The sequence below is a fragment of the Trachurus japonicus genome, chromosome 4, assembly GCF_045865225.1.
Source record: "Trachurus japonicus isolate A0001 chromosome 4, Traja_1.0".
Lineage (NCBI taxonomy): Eukaryota > Metazoa > Chordata > Actinopteri > Carangiformes > Carangidae > Trachurus > Trachurus japonicus.
Window position 1 is genome coordinate 35,924,670 of NC_140910.1, and position 13,833 is coordinate 35,938,502.

A 13,833-nucleotide genomic window follows, 5' to 3' on the forward strand; every position below is an offset into this window, starting at 1 on the left:
AGCTGCTGGTTCGGCAGATGGCACCGAGGTCCAGAACCGAACCAGTGCCAGAACCAGAACCATGGCAGTGTGAAACCGCTATGTGAGGTGAGAGCAGAACTGACCTGTGAACTGTTCTGGTCCTGGTTCTGGTGGACAGGAGGAGACGAGAGACGAGGCCGAGCAGAACAACAGGAACCGGCAGCGGAGCAGCAACAGCAGCAGCAGCAGCAACAGCGCCCCCCAGAGTCTCAGAGAGGCCGACACCTCCAAACAGGTAGTCGTCTGACATGTCTGTTGAATTGATAAAAATATAAAAATATTATGATTAAAAACACCACATACAATCTTAAACAGCTGTATTCTACACTTTGACTTTCTCAAATATAAATCGAGTTCACATGGGGTCACGAGCCAATAAAGGTTGTAATCACTGGACTATGGAGAGACATTTGTCTCTATATTATTCAAATAGAACAGATTTGCAACCGAAAAAGAGATTTGAGAGCTACTCACTATATAGTGAATTCATCATAGAGACTATATAGTGACTCACTGGTCAAATAAAAAAACACTTTCGGACACGACTCCGCCGCACAGTTAATTACATTACATAACGGCGATCCGTGACCGCAATGCATGATGGGATATCTTGCTCCGGTTAGTGACCATCGGATGTTCACTACATTTGGCGGTGAATTGTGGGATAGATTCAGTCACTAGATAGTGAACATTAATAATCACTAAACATTTGAACACCACTACAACAACTGGTCACTAGATAGAGAGGAGGGGGGGTTAGGACACAGCGATTCTCTCTTTATTATTCAAATAGAATAGATTTGCAACCAAAAAAGAGATTTGAGAGCGAAACAGAATAAGTTGCAATTGCAAAAAAAAAAAAGTTTTGAGAGCATATTCGTTCAACTTCAATCAAAACTAAAGTTTTGTAAGTAAAAAGCACCGTCCACAGCACGCCACGCTCCGCTGTCCTTTTTTTCTTTTTTGAGGGAAGGGATTGGTTGAAGTAACCAATAGTTTAATTTCAACGCAACTAGCCTGCTTGCAATGGAGTAATCAGAACAGTGACTGGGATAGCTACTTTTCAAAGGAATGATCCGTTATCAAATAGGCATACTTTCCCAGAGTCATTTGCCCCAAAACGGCTTTTTGCTCCTTGTTTTTCACCAATCAAAATATGTTAGAGAAGAAATCTGTGTTCATTTTTAGGCCTAATGTTAAGACTATAGGCTACATTTAGTGATTTACATAACCCCCTGTCTGCTGTAAACCTCATGGAAACTCAGAGGACAGTAGCAGGCCCAGGAAACTTTTAGTTCCAAAAAAAACCTCAAAGCAACAACAACTACATCTGAAATACTACTATCACTACTTATTGACTTAGTAAGTTGTTTAGTAGCTAATGTTGGGTTTTAAAAATGCCTCTCATTTGTAATAACCTCTTCCTTATTGACCGCTGACAATGTCTGGCCCAGTTTAAGGTCTGGGTTTTAAAATCTGGCCCCACTGAATTTGTAATTGAACAGCCCTGGTCTACACACTCTAATCCTTCACCATCTACAGTCATATCACCGTATCGCCGTATCGCCCAGCCCTACTTGGTACCCATGATGCACTGCTGCACTCTAGCACTTGTCACTGTGGCCCGGCACTTTTGCACCTTTGCACTTTATCTCTCAGAAACTCTTCAGGTCCCACTACCCATGGAAGTGTTGTCAAAAGGTCAATGTTTTATAAAAGCAATATATCCCTCCAGTCCGTGGTCTCTGCTCATTCTACCACTCTAAGAGGCGTTGTTCCCCCTTAGAGTGGTAGAATGAGCAGAGACCACCTGGAGGACTGGAGGGATATATAGTTTTTATAAAACGGTTACCAATAATGACAATATGAAAGAGGACATGTAGTTTTCTTCCAGCAGAATAAAAAGCTGTTCCAGCTGTCCAGACGTTAGCTCCAAGTAGCTCTGTCACTGCTCAGTCCCTCTACCATTGTTAACCCTCTGGAGGTCAAAGTTCACCTTCAACATGTCAATTACACTACTTTACTACATTTTTAACATCGTAAAAACATCGACTGTCTGTTGCTACGGACTGCAACAGTCCGTTGTCATGGATACATGACAACAACTTCCATTCATACCAGTCATACGTGCCTGAGGCGGAGTGATAGCCTACGCTGTGATAAGGCTTTAGAATAGTAGCCGTGGTAACTGCTCATTATACCACGGTTAACAACCAATCAGATCGCAGGATTTCACCTTTACGTTTTATAACTCGTTATAGTTGTTTTGTTATGTCCTTGTTGTCTGCATTGTTAAGTCGTTTATGTTGCTTCACTGGACTGTTTTTATGTTTTGGGACTCTAGATGGAAATGAGCAGCTGCTATAATCCGGCACATTGACATGTTTTTATATGTTCATTGACGTGTTACTGTCCCACCCAGATAAACTAATAAAGTAAAGTAAAGTAAAGGACTTGATCTTCACAGCGTTTTGTTCCAGAAACCTGTTTGGTTTCTACTGACAGAACCAGGACACACACACTTCCCCTTGACCCACTGTGTGTGTGTCTGTGTGTGTGTGTGTCCGTGTGTGTGTGTGTGTGTGTGTGTGTGTGTGTGTGTGTGTGTGTGTGTCCTGCAGAAGCTCAGAGCTGCAGACTCTTCAGAAAACGAGTTTCAGGCTCCAAGGGCGCCGCTGGAAAAGCAGGTAACAAATCATCAGAAACAAGTTGACTGTTTGTAAATGGATCAATCAATCATGTCTATTGATCTGATTGATCTGATTGATCTGATTGGGATGTAGAGTTTTGGCAAATTGGCCGCCCATTGCCATAATCCGGACAGAGGTGTTTTAGAGGGAAATTCAGAGACTGTTGATGAAAAACTGTCCCTGAAGGCAACGTGCATCAGTGGTTTTACATGAATTTCCCTCTAAAACAACTCTGTGTGGTAACGTTGTGTTATTATCTCATAGCGTGGTGAATGTGCAGCTCACAACTTGTCCACCAGAGAGTTGTGGAGTTGTTGGATTGTGTATTTGATGAGTTTGATGATGAGGGAAACCAAGAAATCCCATAATGAGCCTCCGTAGCGTAGCTCTGAGCAGCTCACGGCTCTGCTCCGCCGTTCTAAAAACAGCTTGCACCGACAATTAAAGGTAACGAACCTACTGCTGTGACTATAGGGATTATGGTGATGGGCCAATTTGACAAAAATGTGGAACTAGAACTGTTTTCTTGTCTGTAACAACATCTCTGTCCCGTCTGTCCGTCCTGTTGCTCACCCTGAGCTTTCTCCTGGTTTTCCCTGTTAAAAGGGTTTTCCATGGAGTTTTTCCTCAGTGGATGTGAGGGTCTAAGGACAGAGGATGTTGTTATTATGGGATGTAAAGCCCTTTGAGACAAACTGGTGGTAAAAACGGGCTATACAAATAAAACTGCCTTGTCTTGCTTTGCAGTCCTGCAGCTTACACAGCAGCTCCAGCAAACAGACAGCGACATCGCCCCCTCTGGTCGGCCCCGAGCTGCAGACCGCCAACAAAGGTACACACACACACACACACACACACACACACACACACACACACACACACACACATTACAACCTGTGCAGCTCTAACTCTTCACTGTGTCTCATATACTAAAGTAAATGGGCCATCTTTCTATGCGCTGGCTCAGCCAATGATCTGTCTTGATTTACTGTTGTTGAGAAGCTTCCGTCTCATTTATCATCTCTTTAAATCCTGAACAGTCATAAATCCTACAGTCTCAGGACGTTTTCCTGTTCCTACGGTCAGAACAGAAACGTTTCAGGTTTTCTGCTCCAACTACAGGGAACAATGTGCAGTCAGAGCTCAAACTCCAGAATCTGGAATCTCTGAATGTATTTACAGCGTTCCCACTCTTTTCTTCTAATCATTTTCCAGCTGCTCCAGTCTGACAGACGTGCATCGCCCCGTCCCATTCCTGCTTTGGAGAAGTTGTAGTTCGACAGTTGTTCTTTATTTTGTACATTCAACCAGTTTGTTTCTCTCACCCCCAGAAGTTTGATTTCAAGATGTGCAGTCGTCTATGGCTCTAACTTATTTGTGAAATAAAATCTTACGTGCTCAGAAATTGAGACAAACACCTAAAACAGTTCTCTTTTCTGGCTTCTTTGGAAAATGAATCCTTCTAGTGCGGTCTGAAGAAGTCAAACAGAGCTGATGTCACCATGTGATCAATCATTTTCCAGGACAGCTCAAGTCACAACTCACATTTGATCCTTTTTCTCAACTTCCATGTGTTTTCCATGACTGGATAATTGATCAACCAGTTTGCAGGTTTTCCAGGACGCGTGGGAATTCTGATTAAAGTCCGTGATGAATCCCATTATATCAGGAACCACGAGGGCAGATGTTTTATTTTGAACTGATTCTGTAAATGCAGTTATTATTTGTATCTTTGTCTAGTTTTAATGTGACCATGTGTTGGAACTGTTGATTGTTAACTACAGGTGCCGCAGGTCTCTCTTCTTTGATCTCAATGGGACAAACCTGGTTAAATAACCGTTGTTATAATAATCATTTTTTTGAGTTTGAGTTTATTTCGATCAGCAAAACATAAATAAATGAATAAATAGAACCACATCTCTCTAAGAGCAGGGCTGCATGGCTGATGGACAGGGTCAGGGGTCAGGGCTGAAGCTACAAGCTCATAGACGCCCTATAACCTTTACACCTTTACACCTTTACACCTTTACACCATATACATGTAAATATATGTATATACAGTACCTATACATAAACAAACCAGCATACAGGCCATCTACACACAGTGTTGGGAAAGTTCACTTTCTACATGAACTATTTCAAAGTTCAGTTCACAAATTTTAAAATGAACTAGTTCAGTTCATAATTCAAAATGTTGAACTAAGTTCACGGTTCCAAAACTGAACTAGTTCATACCTCTTTTTTTTTTTCCAATATGTTGCTACTATTATTTTTTCAAAATGACTGACCTCAGCCCATATCTGAGTTAGAACGTGACAAATACCAGAGTCCAATGTGTGTACGTTTGTACAGTAGCCTATTTGTGAACACACACACACGCACATACACACACACGCACATACACGTAGGCCACACACGGCCACACACACACACACACAGCTGAGGGGCAGAAGCGCGGAGAAATAAGCATCTGATGTGAACAGGAGGGCCGGTGTGGCCTTGGTTTTCTTGTCTGTAACAACATCTATTGCACGTCTGTCCGTCCTGGGTGATGATCCCTCCTCTGTTGCTCACCCTGAGCTTTCTCCTGGTTTTCCCTGTTAAAAGGGTTTTCCATGGAGTTTTTCCTCAGTCGATGTGAGGGTCTAAGGACAGAGGATGTTGTTACGATGCCATGTAAAGCCCTTTGAGACAAACTGTTTGTAAAAACGGGCTATACAAATAAAATTGCCTTGCCTTGCCTCGCCTTGCCGGCGTAACCCCCGTTTATCTTTTACCAAAGACGGTTTATAAAATAAATAGAGTGTCTTTGCTTTTACTAACAACTGGATCAGTATTAAGGCTGTTTACAGTGTTTTAGCTGGTTTTTGTCTGGACGGCTCTATGGAAACCTGGCTCATACTCCTGAACGAAGTCGTACTGTGAGAGAGCGCCGGTTACAAACACCAGAATGAACGCGTTCACAATAACGTTCATCAAGTGGAAATACAGTGCGTTCAGTTCACGTTCAACCAAAATATGAACGATCGTTCATTGAACGCGTTCAGGCACAACACTGTCTACACACATATACACACACCTACATGTACATATACTCAGCAAATACCAAGCACAAAATAGACATTTAACATTTGTCAAATCATTCCTACCTACATTTAAATCATTCCCCTGCACCTTCAAGACTGGATCTTTCCAAAATGAACATTTTTAACTTATTTTTAAATTGGACCAGATTTTTTTTTACTTTTTTTGAGTGTAACTTGTTCCACAGCTTCACCCCACAGACAGACACACACAGACAGACACACACATGCTTTTCAGAGTTCCATCTCCCTCTTAGATCGTATCCCCTCCTCTATCACTAAAGTTGTTTTTTTTTTTTACTAATAATAATAATAATAAATCCTAACCCCCCCCGCCCCTCCCCCCTCCTCCCTCAGACCCGTCCTGCTGTGCGGTGGTGCCGGGTCAGGAGACGATGCTGGAGATCTGTAAAGGTCGATCAGGACTCGGCCTCAGCATAGTGGGAGGAAGAGACACACAGCTGGTAACACACACACACACACACACACATAGAGACACACACACACACACACACACACACACACACATAGAGAGACACACACACACACACACACACACACACGTTGTGAACCTGCCCGTATTAAAGCTGAGTCTCTGTCTCCACCAGGACGCCATAGTGATCCACGAGGTCTACGAGGAGGGAGCAGCAGCCAGAGATGGTCGACTGTGGGCCGGAGACCAGGTCCTAGAGGTAAAGTACTGCTGCTTACGTACCACCGTCACCATGGAGACCACCGTCACATGACCTCATCAGCTCCATCACATGACCTCATCACATAGATATCTACAGGTAGAAGCTGCATTGAGGCTGGTCAGGAACGTCTCTTGGCTCCATCTTGAGGAGTTCTTCCTCCTGAGCAGCATCAACAGTCAGACCTGTCACTACCCGATCTGTGACAAAACTGTCGCCATCTTGGACAGCTGCCTACGGCAACTCCACTTGGACAAACTTCATTTGGGCGCTGCCCGATTTGCGTACATGCTTAAAGTTCTGTGAATTTAAAATACGGTACTGTGAAAATGATTAAAAAATAAAATAAAATAAAATAAAAACCGCGGAGGTCCGTCATAAGACAGCCACGGCAGACTCGTTTATTCAGTGAGTGTTGTGGTAGTTGTGATTGTTTGTGGTTGTCATGGTGATGAGGCCGGCGAGAAAAGAGGACAGTAAACATTAAAAGTCGCCTGTGTTCCTGTTTTCTGAGCATCAAGATCCAGACCACCACAACCAACCCTCAGTTACATTACTAATAAAGTATTTAAAAAAATAAATAAAAAGATAAACCGTCTCTGGCGACGCACATAGGGCAGTGATCCTAAGTCAATTCAAGTAAGTTTGTCCAAGTGGAGTTGCCGTACGTAGCTGTCACAGATCGGGTAGCGTTGCAAATCGTGTAGTGACAAGACCGTCAGACCGTCTGACAGCTGTGAATCTGGTGAAATGCAGAACTTTTGGCGTACGGATGTTCCCATGAAAGAAACACCACAACCAAGAGACATGGAAGAACTTTTCTCCAGTAATAAGTTGTTTTATATGATGGAACTGTTGATGTAGGTGAGTTATCTGACATAAATGAAACTAACGTCACGTATCATAGGGTGGAGATGTGTTACATTTAGTGCATATACCACTAGTTCATATATTCATAGTTTGTTATTGTGTTGCCTGTATGTGTAGGCTGTAGGCTAGTAGTTGTGAGTTTGTGGTTGCCATGGTGATGAGGCTACCTATAGAATTGTGCTAGGTCATATTAAATCAGTTTCATGGCTCTTACATTAACCCTATAACTGCTAAGGTGAGTTGTGTAGCTGAGTTGTAGTATTTCTATTAAAACAAACAGCTTCAGTAATAGACCTCTACTGCCTCTGGAGATACAGGAAGTAGAAGTTAGACTCCTCCTCCTCAAGATGGCGGCGGTGGTGACAATCCGTTCCAATGGGCAGCAGCATCAGAGGAGGCAGCTACGTTTATATATCTATGACCTCGTCAGCATCATCATCATCACTGTTATTAACACAGTAAATCCTCCAGTAGAAGCCTCAGAGTCTCAGACAGACTCTGGTCTCCTGTTCTGGACCGGGTCTGAGTTAAAACCTCCTGTTGTCCTGCTGGGGCAAGGAAGGAAGGAGGGAAGGAAGGAAGGAAGGAAGGAAGGAAGGAAGGAAGGAAGGAAGGAAGGAAGGAAGGAAGGAAGGAAGGAAGGAAGGAAGGAAGGAAGGAAGGAAGGATGGAAGGAAGGAAGGAAGGAAGGAAGGAAGGAAGGAAGGAAGGAAGGAAGGAAGGAAGGAAGGAAGGATGGAAGGAAGGAAGGAAGGAAGGAAGGAAGGAAAGAAAGACGGAGGGAGGGAACAGATTCGTTCAAGGAAGGAAGAAGAAGGAAGGAAGAAGGGAAAGAAGGGAGGGAACAGGTCAATTGGATCAAAAGAGGAAGAAATTAAGGACAAAGGGAAGGAAGGAAGGAATGAAGGAAGGGAATAAGGATTGTGGAAAGAAGGAAGGGGAAAAGGAAGGAAAGAAAGATGGAGGGAGGGAGGGAGCAGATCAAATGGAGAAAGGAAGTAAGGACAAAGGGAAGGAAGGAATGAATGAAGGAAAGGGAATAAGGATTGTGGAAAGAAGGAAGGGAAAAAGGAAGGAAAGAAAGATGGAGGGAGGGAGGGAACAGATTCGTTCAAGGAAGGAAGTAAGAAGGGAGGGAATAGATCAGGTCAATTGGATCAAAAGAGGAAAGAAGTAAGGACAAAGGGAAGGAAAGAAGGAAAGGAATAAGGATTGTGGAAAGAAGGAAGGGAAAAAGGAAGGAAAGAAAGAAAGATGGAGGGAGGGAACAGATCAGGTCAATTGAACCAAAGGAGGAAGGAAGGAAGGAAGGGAATAAGGATTGTGGAAAGAAGGAAGGGAGAAAGGAAGGATGGAGGAAGGGAACATATTGGGTAACAGGATAGATAAAAGGAGGATTGATAAAAACAAAAAAAACAAAAACCTTTATTGGCTCCTGCTGCAGAACAAACAGACGATGAGTCAGAGTGAAGTCGATGTCGCCCTCTGCTGGACAAACACTGACGACACATTCACTCTGCTGCTGCACATTCACATTCACTCTGCTGCACATTCACTCTGCTGCTACACATTCACTCTGCTGCTGCACAAACCTGTGACCTGTGGTGTAGTAGTCTGTGTGATACTCAGTAGACCCACTGAAAATACATAAATACTTCAGTATACCCAGTACAACACAACTACCTAACTAAAGTAAAGGGGGTCCACTACTTTTTATTGAAGTTTTACCACTTTTTACTAGAATGTTTTACATTTTTTTGGGGAGAAATTTTATCAGTTTCTTCTCAATTTTTCTTTTTTCTTTTTTCAAAAAAAGGGGCAAACAATAATACAAGAAGGGTTACCCCTTTTTGTATTATTGTTTGCCCCTTTTTTTGAGAGAGAAATTGTACCACAATTTCCAAAAAAATTTTTTTTTTTAGAAATGTTACCACTTTTTTCTAATGCAAAAAGGGGGCTGTCGCTTCACCCGGCTGGCTCTCTGCCAAGGTGCATATCAACAAGTGTCCAAACTGAAGAAAAAGATCTCCACACTCTTGGATCTATGCAATTTCACTTTATTAAAGAGACTGAGACAATGGATAGGCAGGTACTTTTTTCTAAAAAATCTTCAACTTCTTTTTTTTTTTTTTTTTTTTAAATCTTACCACTTTTTTCCAGAAATTTCTCTATAATCTTTCAAAAATGTAGCTACGCCTAATTTAAACGTACATTGATTGTTTGTGTATTTCTGGTGTTCGCTTCAAAATGTTGTCCAATGGGGGTCCGTGGTCTAATTTGTGTCAATTTTTGGGTCCTTGATTTAATTTAATTTAATTTAATTCAGTTTATTTGATAGGGACAATGCAGGTTACCATGGTGACACCTCCACTCGTTACAGACAAGTCAATGTGACTGATGTTCTGCAGACAGAGATTATAGCTGATGCTAGTTTCACACTCCCGTCCCTGGTTCGGCTTTTAGTAGAAAAAAGAAGGTAAGAAGAAAGACATCAAAGTTACATAACAACACTATAAAATGTACCAAGTCATGACACATTAAAAATGCAAACAGTTCTGATTGTGTTTCAGCCAGATTTTAACCTTTATATTAAAAATTCTAATGTCTCGGGTTAGTTTTATTTCGGTCGGTAGTGAATTCCACATCTGGGAAGTAACTCTTTATAGAGAAGGCTGATTGGCCAAATGTAAAACAGTTAGAGAAGCAGCGTCTATGTGATACAAGTATGAACAGTTTACCACCTAGAAAGCAGTTTACCCACTACAACACATCAGACTACACCACTGTGTGTGTGTGTGTGTGTGTGTGTATGTGTATGTGTGTGTGTGTGTGTGTGTGTGTGTCTGTTTGTGTGTGTGTGTGTGTGTGTGTGTGTGTGTGTGTGTGTGTTCAGGTGAACGGCGTGGACCTGCGCGGCGCCTCCCACGAGGAGGCGATCGCCGCGCTGCGCCACACGCCGGCCAGGGTCCGTCTGACGGTGCTGAGGGACGAGGCTCGGTACCGGGACGAGGAGAACCTGGACCTGTTTAAGGTGGAGCTGCAGAAGAAGAGCGGCCGCGGGCTGGGACTCAGCATCGTCGGAAAGAGGTGCCACCTTAAAAGAATAGTTCACCCAAAATTGAAATGTCATGTGGACTAAGGGCTGGGAGAAGTCTCAGAGTCCTCCGTGGCTTCTCTGAGTTACAGGGGGTCTCGGCGTAGCAGTGCATGTCCATATTAAGACATTTGGACTTTAGACATTTATTGTCCCTCTAGGGAAATTCTTTTTCACATGACCATTTACATTTCGTTTCACCAGACACATACAAACACACACAGATTACAACACATTGCCACACATTATTACACTCTGGCCAGGTGATCTTGGCCTCTTGTTAAGGGTCGCTATGACAGCTGGTATTAGGCTTCTGCCGAAGCGAGCCCTTCTGCACCTCAGTGCCCTGTATCTCCGTCATATAACGGTTGCAAATGGATACCAACTGTCTTCATAACAAAAAGACACACCAAAAAACATCCAGATACCTCCATGCTGCTCGTATGTAATGTCCCTCTGGTATTGAAGCCCTGAAATGAGAAATTGTCCCGAAAAAAATTCAATAAGTCTATATTTCAAGCTTGTTTGCGGTGGAAGCTTCTCTTCCTGGTCTGTCCAAATCTCACGCGATTTGCGCCGGCGTCAGTAATCGCACTGACACCGGCGCAAATCTTGCGAGATTTCGGGGCTTCAATACCAGAGGGACATTACATACGAGCAGCATGGAGGTATCTGGATGTTTTTTGGTGTGTCTTTTTGTTACGAAGACAGTTGGTATCCATTAGCAACCGTCATATGGACATGAACTGCTACGCCGAGACCCCCTGTAACTCAGAGAAGGGACGGAGGACTCTGAAACTTCTCCCAGCCCTTAGTCCACATGAGGGGGAGGAGGAGATAATGAGTTAGGACATTTCAATTTTGAGTGAACTATTCCTTTAACAACGACAACAATGTGTGCGTTAGGAGTGGCAGCGGTGTGTTCATCTCTGAGCTGGTCCGAGGCGGCGCTGCAGAGCTGGACGGCCGCCTGATGCAGGGAGACCAGATCCTGTCGGTCGATGGAGACGATACGAGACACGCCTCCCAGGAAGCTGTAGCCGCCATCCTGAAGGTCAGAGGGGGCACAAGTACTCATATTCTGTACTACAGGGTATCCGCAGGGTCTTGAAAAGTATTAAAAGGTGATAAATCAAAAAAAAAAGTATTAAAAAAGTATTAAGTATTAAAAAGTATTAAAAAGTCTTTTCACGACTTTATAAAGTCTTAAATATTGAAGGTATTTTTTCTGAATTAGCTGTCCAAGAGTTTGAGTCCTAAAAACATTGCAGAAGTGTGTGAATTTATTTGTTTTATTAAAAAACAAAGATGAACCGGTTCATGAAAAAGAAAAGAAGATCGTTGTTTTTGTTTTTTTGAGAGTTGAGCAATGTGTTTTTTGATAAACTTTGCCTTTTATTTATTATCCCAGCCTATTTTGAATTCTGTTGTATCATAGCAGTCTATAGTCTTTATCACAAAAACTAAAACTGTTCAGTTAAAAGTGTCACTGATGTAAATGTTACAGCTTGAAGTGGTGGTGAGGTGTTAAAAAATGTTGAGAAGGTCTTGAAAAAGTCTTAAAAAGGTTTTAGAATTAACTTCGAGATTCCTGTATAAACCCTGCTACTTAAAACCCTTTAGAATTCAAGCCTATTTTTTAGGCCTTTTCTCGAAAATTGCATATCCATAATAAAATGAGTATATCTCTGCAACCACAAGGTCTATTTGAATACTTTTGGTGTCATAGTAAAGGGAAAAAAATGAGGAATTGCTGAAATGTGTAAATTTCAGTATATCTGTTACTGGTGAAGAGTAAATGAAGATGACACACAGAAAAAAATTAATAAAATTAATATTCGCCTAAAAAAAAATCATATTTTTGATGAGTGCCCTTTAGAATAATGCTGATGAAGCTCAAACTCTCTATAAAATCATTGTACAACATGTGAACATTGTCTCTGCAGTGGTTGATTCTGATTAATTGAAGCAGGACAAAATGATTGAGATTTTACTACAAAATATCCAGGCGAACTTTCCAAAATGTCCATTTTTGGCACAGCTTGGAACCACCTGCTACTATAAACCATTGTTTAATCTTTATTTTCACACAATTTGGATAAACTAACTGAAAATAAATCTACTGGAACCGATTGTAAATAACTAACATTGTGGATTCAGTGTCTCTGCGTACTGCTGCACTCAGAGCAGCTTCTGGGTGGGTTTGGCTTTCAGCCTCTATCTCTGCAGCGCAGTGGTCGATTCGAGTGAGGGGCGGCTCATTTTAACACTTTGATCCCGAATAGTTTTGCTGTCTGAAGTTTCTCCTCATTATTATTCGGGAGCTTTTCTCTAAAGAAAAAGAAACGTTTGGATCAGCAACAGACCATAACCAGGTGGTTCTGGTTCACACTCCAACACAGTAGGTGGCGCTAACGCACCGTAACGTTGGTGCGCCCGCCATAGATAAGATAAGATAAGATAAGATAAGATAAGATACTTTATTGTCCCAGAGGGAAATTCATTGTGGGCAGCAGTGCAGACTGTAGACTGTAACACAGGAAACACAGGTAGCACACCAGGTTCTGTTTTTCCTGTTTCCCACAGAGCTCCGTCCCGATTTAAAGGTGAAGGAAGAACGTGTGTGGAAAGACGTCGTCTCTGAGATGTAGAATGTGTGAGAAACACACATTTCAGGGCCAATGACTTGTATCATCAGAACAGGCATGTCCTGTGATGTTAAGCCTGTGTGTGTTTGTGTTGCAGTGTGCTCGGGGTCCGGTCCATCTGGAGCTCGGCCGACTCAAAGCTGCTTCCTGGATCTCATCCCGACACAACTCACAGGGCAGCCAGGTGTGTGTGTGTAAAGAGATGGTAAACTAGATAGTAAACTAGAACATAGTAGATAGTTAAAGCAGTACTAAAGAACTTTCAGTTTTGGTTGAGTTTGGCGGCGCCTGTGGACCAAAGCGGTAGTGTTTTGCCTGAAGGAAGACTCCATTTCCCATGAACACTAGCGTGAAGCCCTGTAAACATCCTGCATTAAAATGAACAGAAGACATCAAAACTAAGTTTCTGTTTCCAGTGGATCATTTCAAAGTGAAAACACAAACATAATCCATTGCTAAAGTGCCGTTTTGCCTGTTCCCTCCTTGTTGTGACTCGCTAAAGTGAAAGTGAAACTTAAAGGACAATTCCGGTCGAATTCAACTCGGGGGTGTATTTTCATATCATTTTAGGTCTAAAAGAATGAATCTGAAGATTTTCAGTTTAATCGCTCCTGTTTTGCGGTAGTTGCGTCTGTCCCTGCATCGCCACGGCAGCAATGAATGGGAGTGGATGTAAGTTCTGCTGTTTAGGCTGTTTCCATCCCTCAAAGCCACAGACAGCGTCAGATGGAGACT

At 42.5% G+C, this 13,833-nt stretch overlaps 1 protein-coding gene across 3 annotated transcripts in view; it reads left to right on the forward strand.

Annotated features, from left to right (window-relative positions):
- patj (PATJ crumbs cell polarity complex component) overlaps positions 1 to 13,833 on the forward strand; it is a 193,416-nt gene that overhangs the window by 160,903 nt on the left and 18,680 nt on the right. For all 3 annotated transcript variants that reach the window (XM_085775262.1, XM_085775264.1, XM_085775265.1), the window contains exons 33-40: positions 140 to 256; positions 2,643 to 2,708; positions 3,459 to 3,543; positions 6,152 to 6,258; positions 6,403 to 6,486; positions 10,250 to 10,443; positions 11,357 to 11,504; positions 13,196 to 13,282. In XM_085775262.1, coding sequence (XP_085631388.1) covers positions 140 to 256; positions 2,643 to 2,708; positions 3,459 to 3,543; positions 6,152 to 6,258; positions 6,403 to 6,486; positions 10,250 to 10,443; positions 11,357 to 11,504; positions 13,196 to 13,282 — 888 coding nt within the window. The remainder of the gene's footprint in view (positions 1 to 139; positions 257 to 2,642; positions 2,709 to 3,458; positions 3,544 to 6,151; positions 6,259 to 6,402; positions 6,487 to 10,249; positions 10,444 to 11,356; positions 11,505 to 13,195; positions 13,283 to 13,833) is intronic.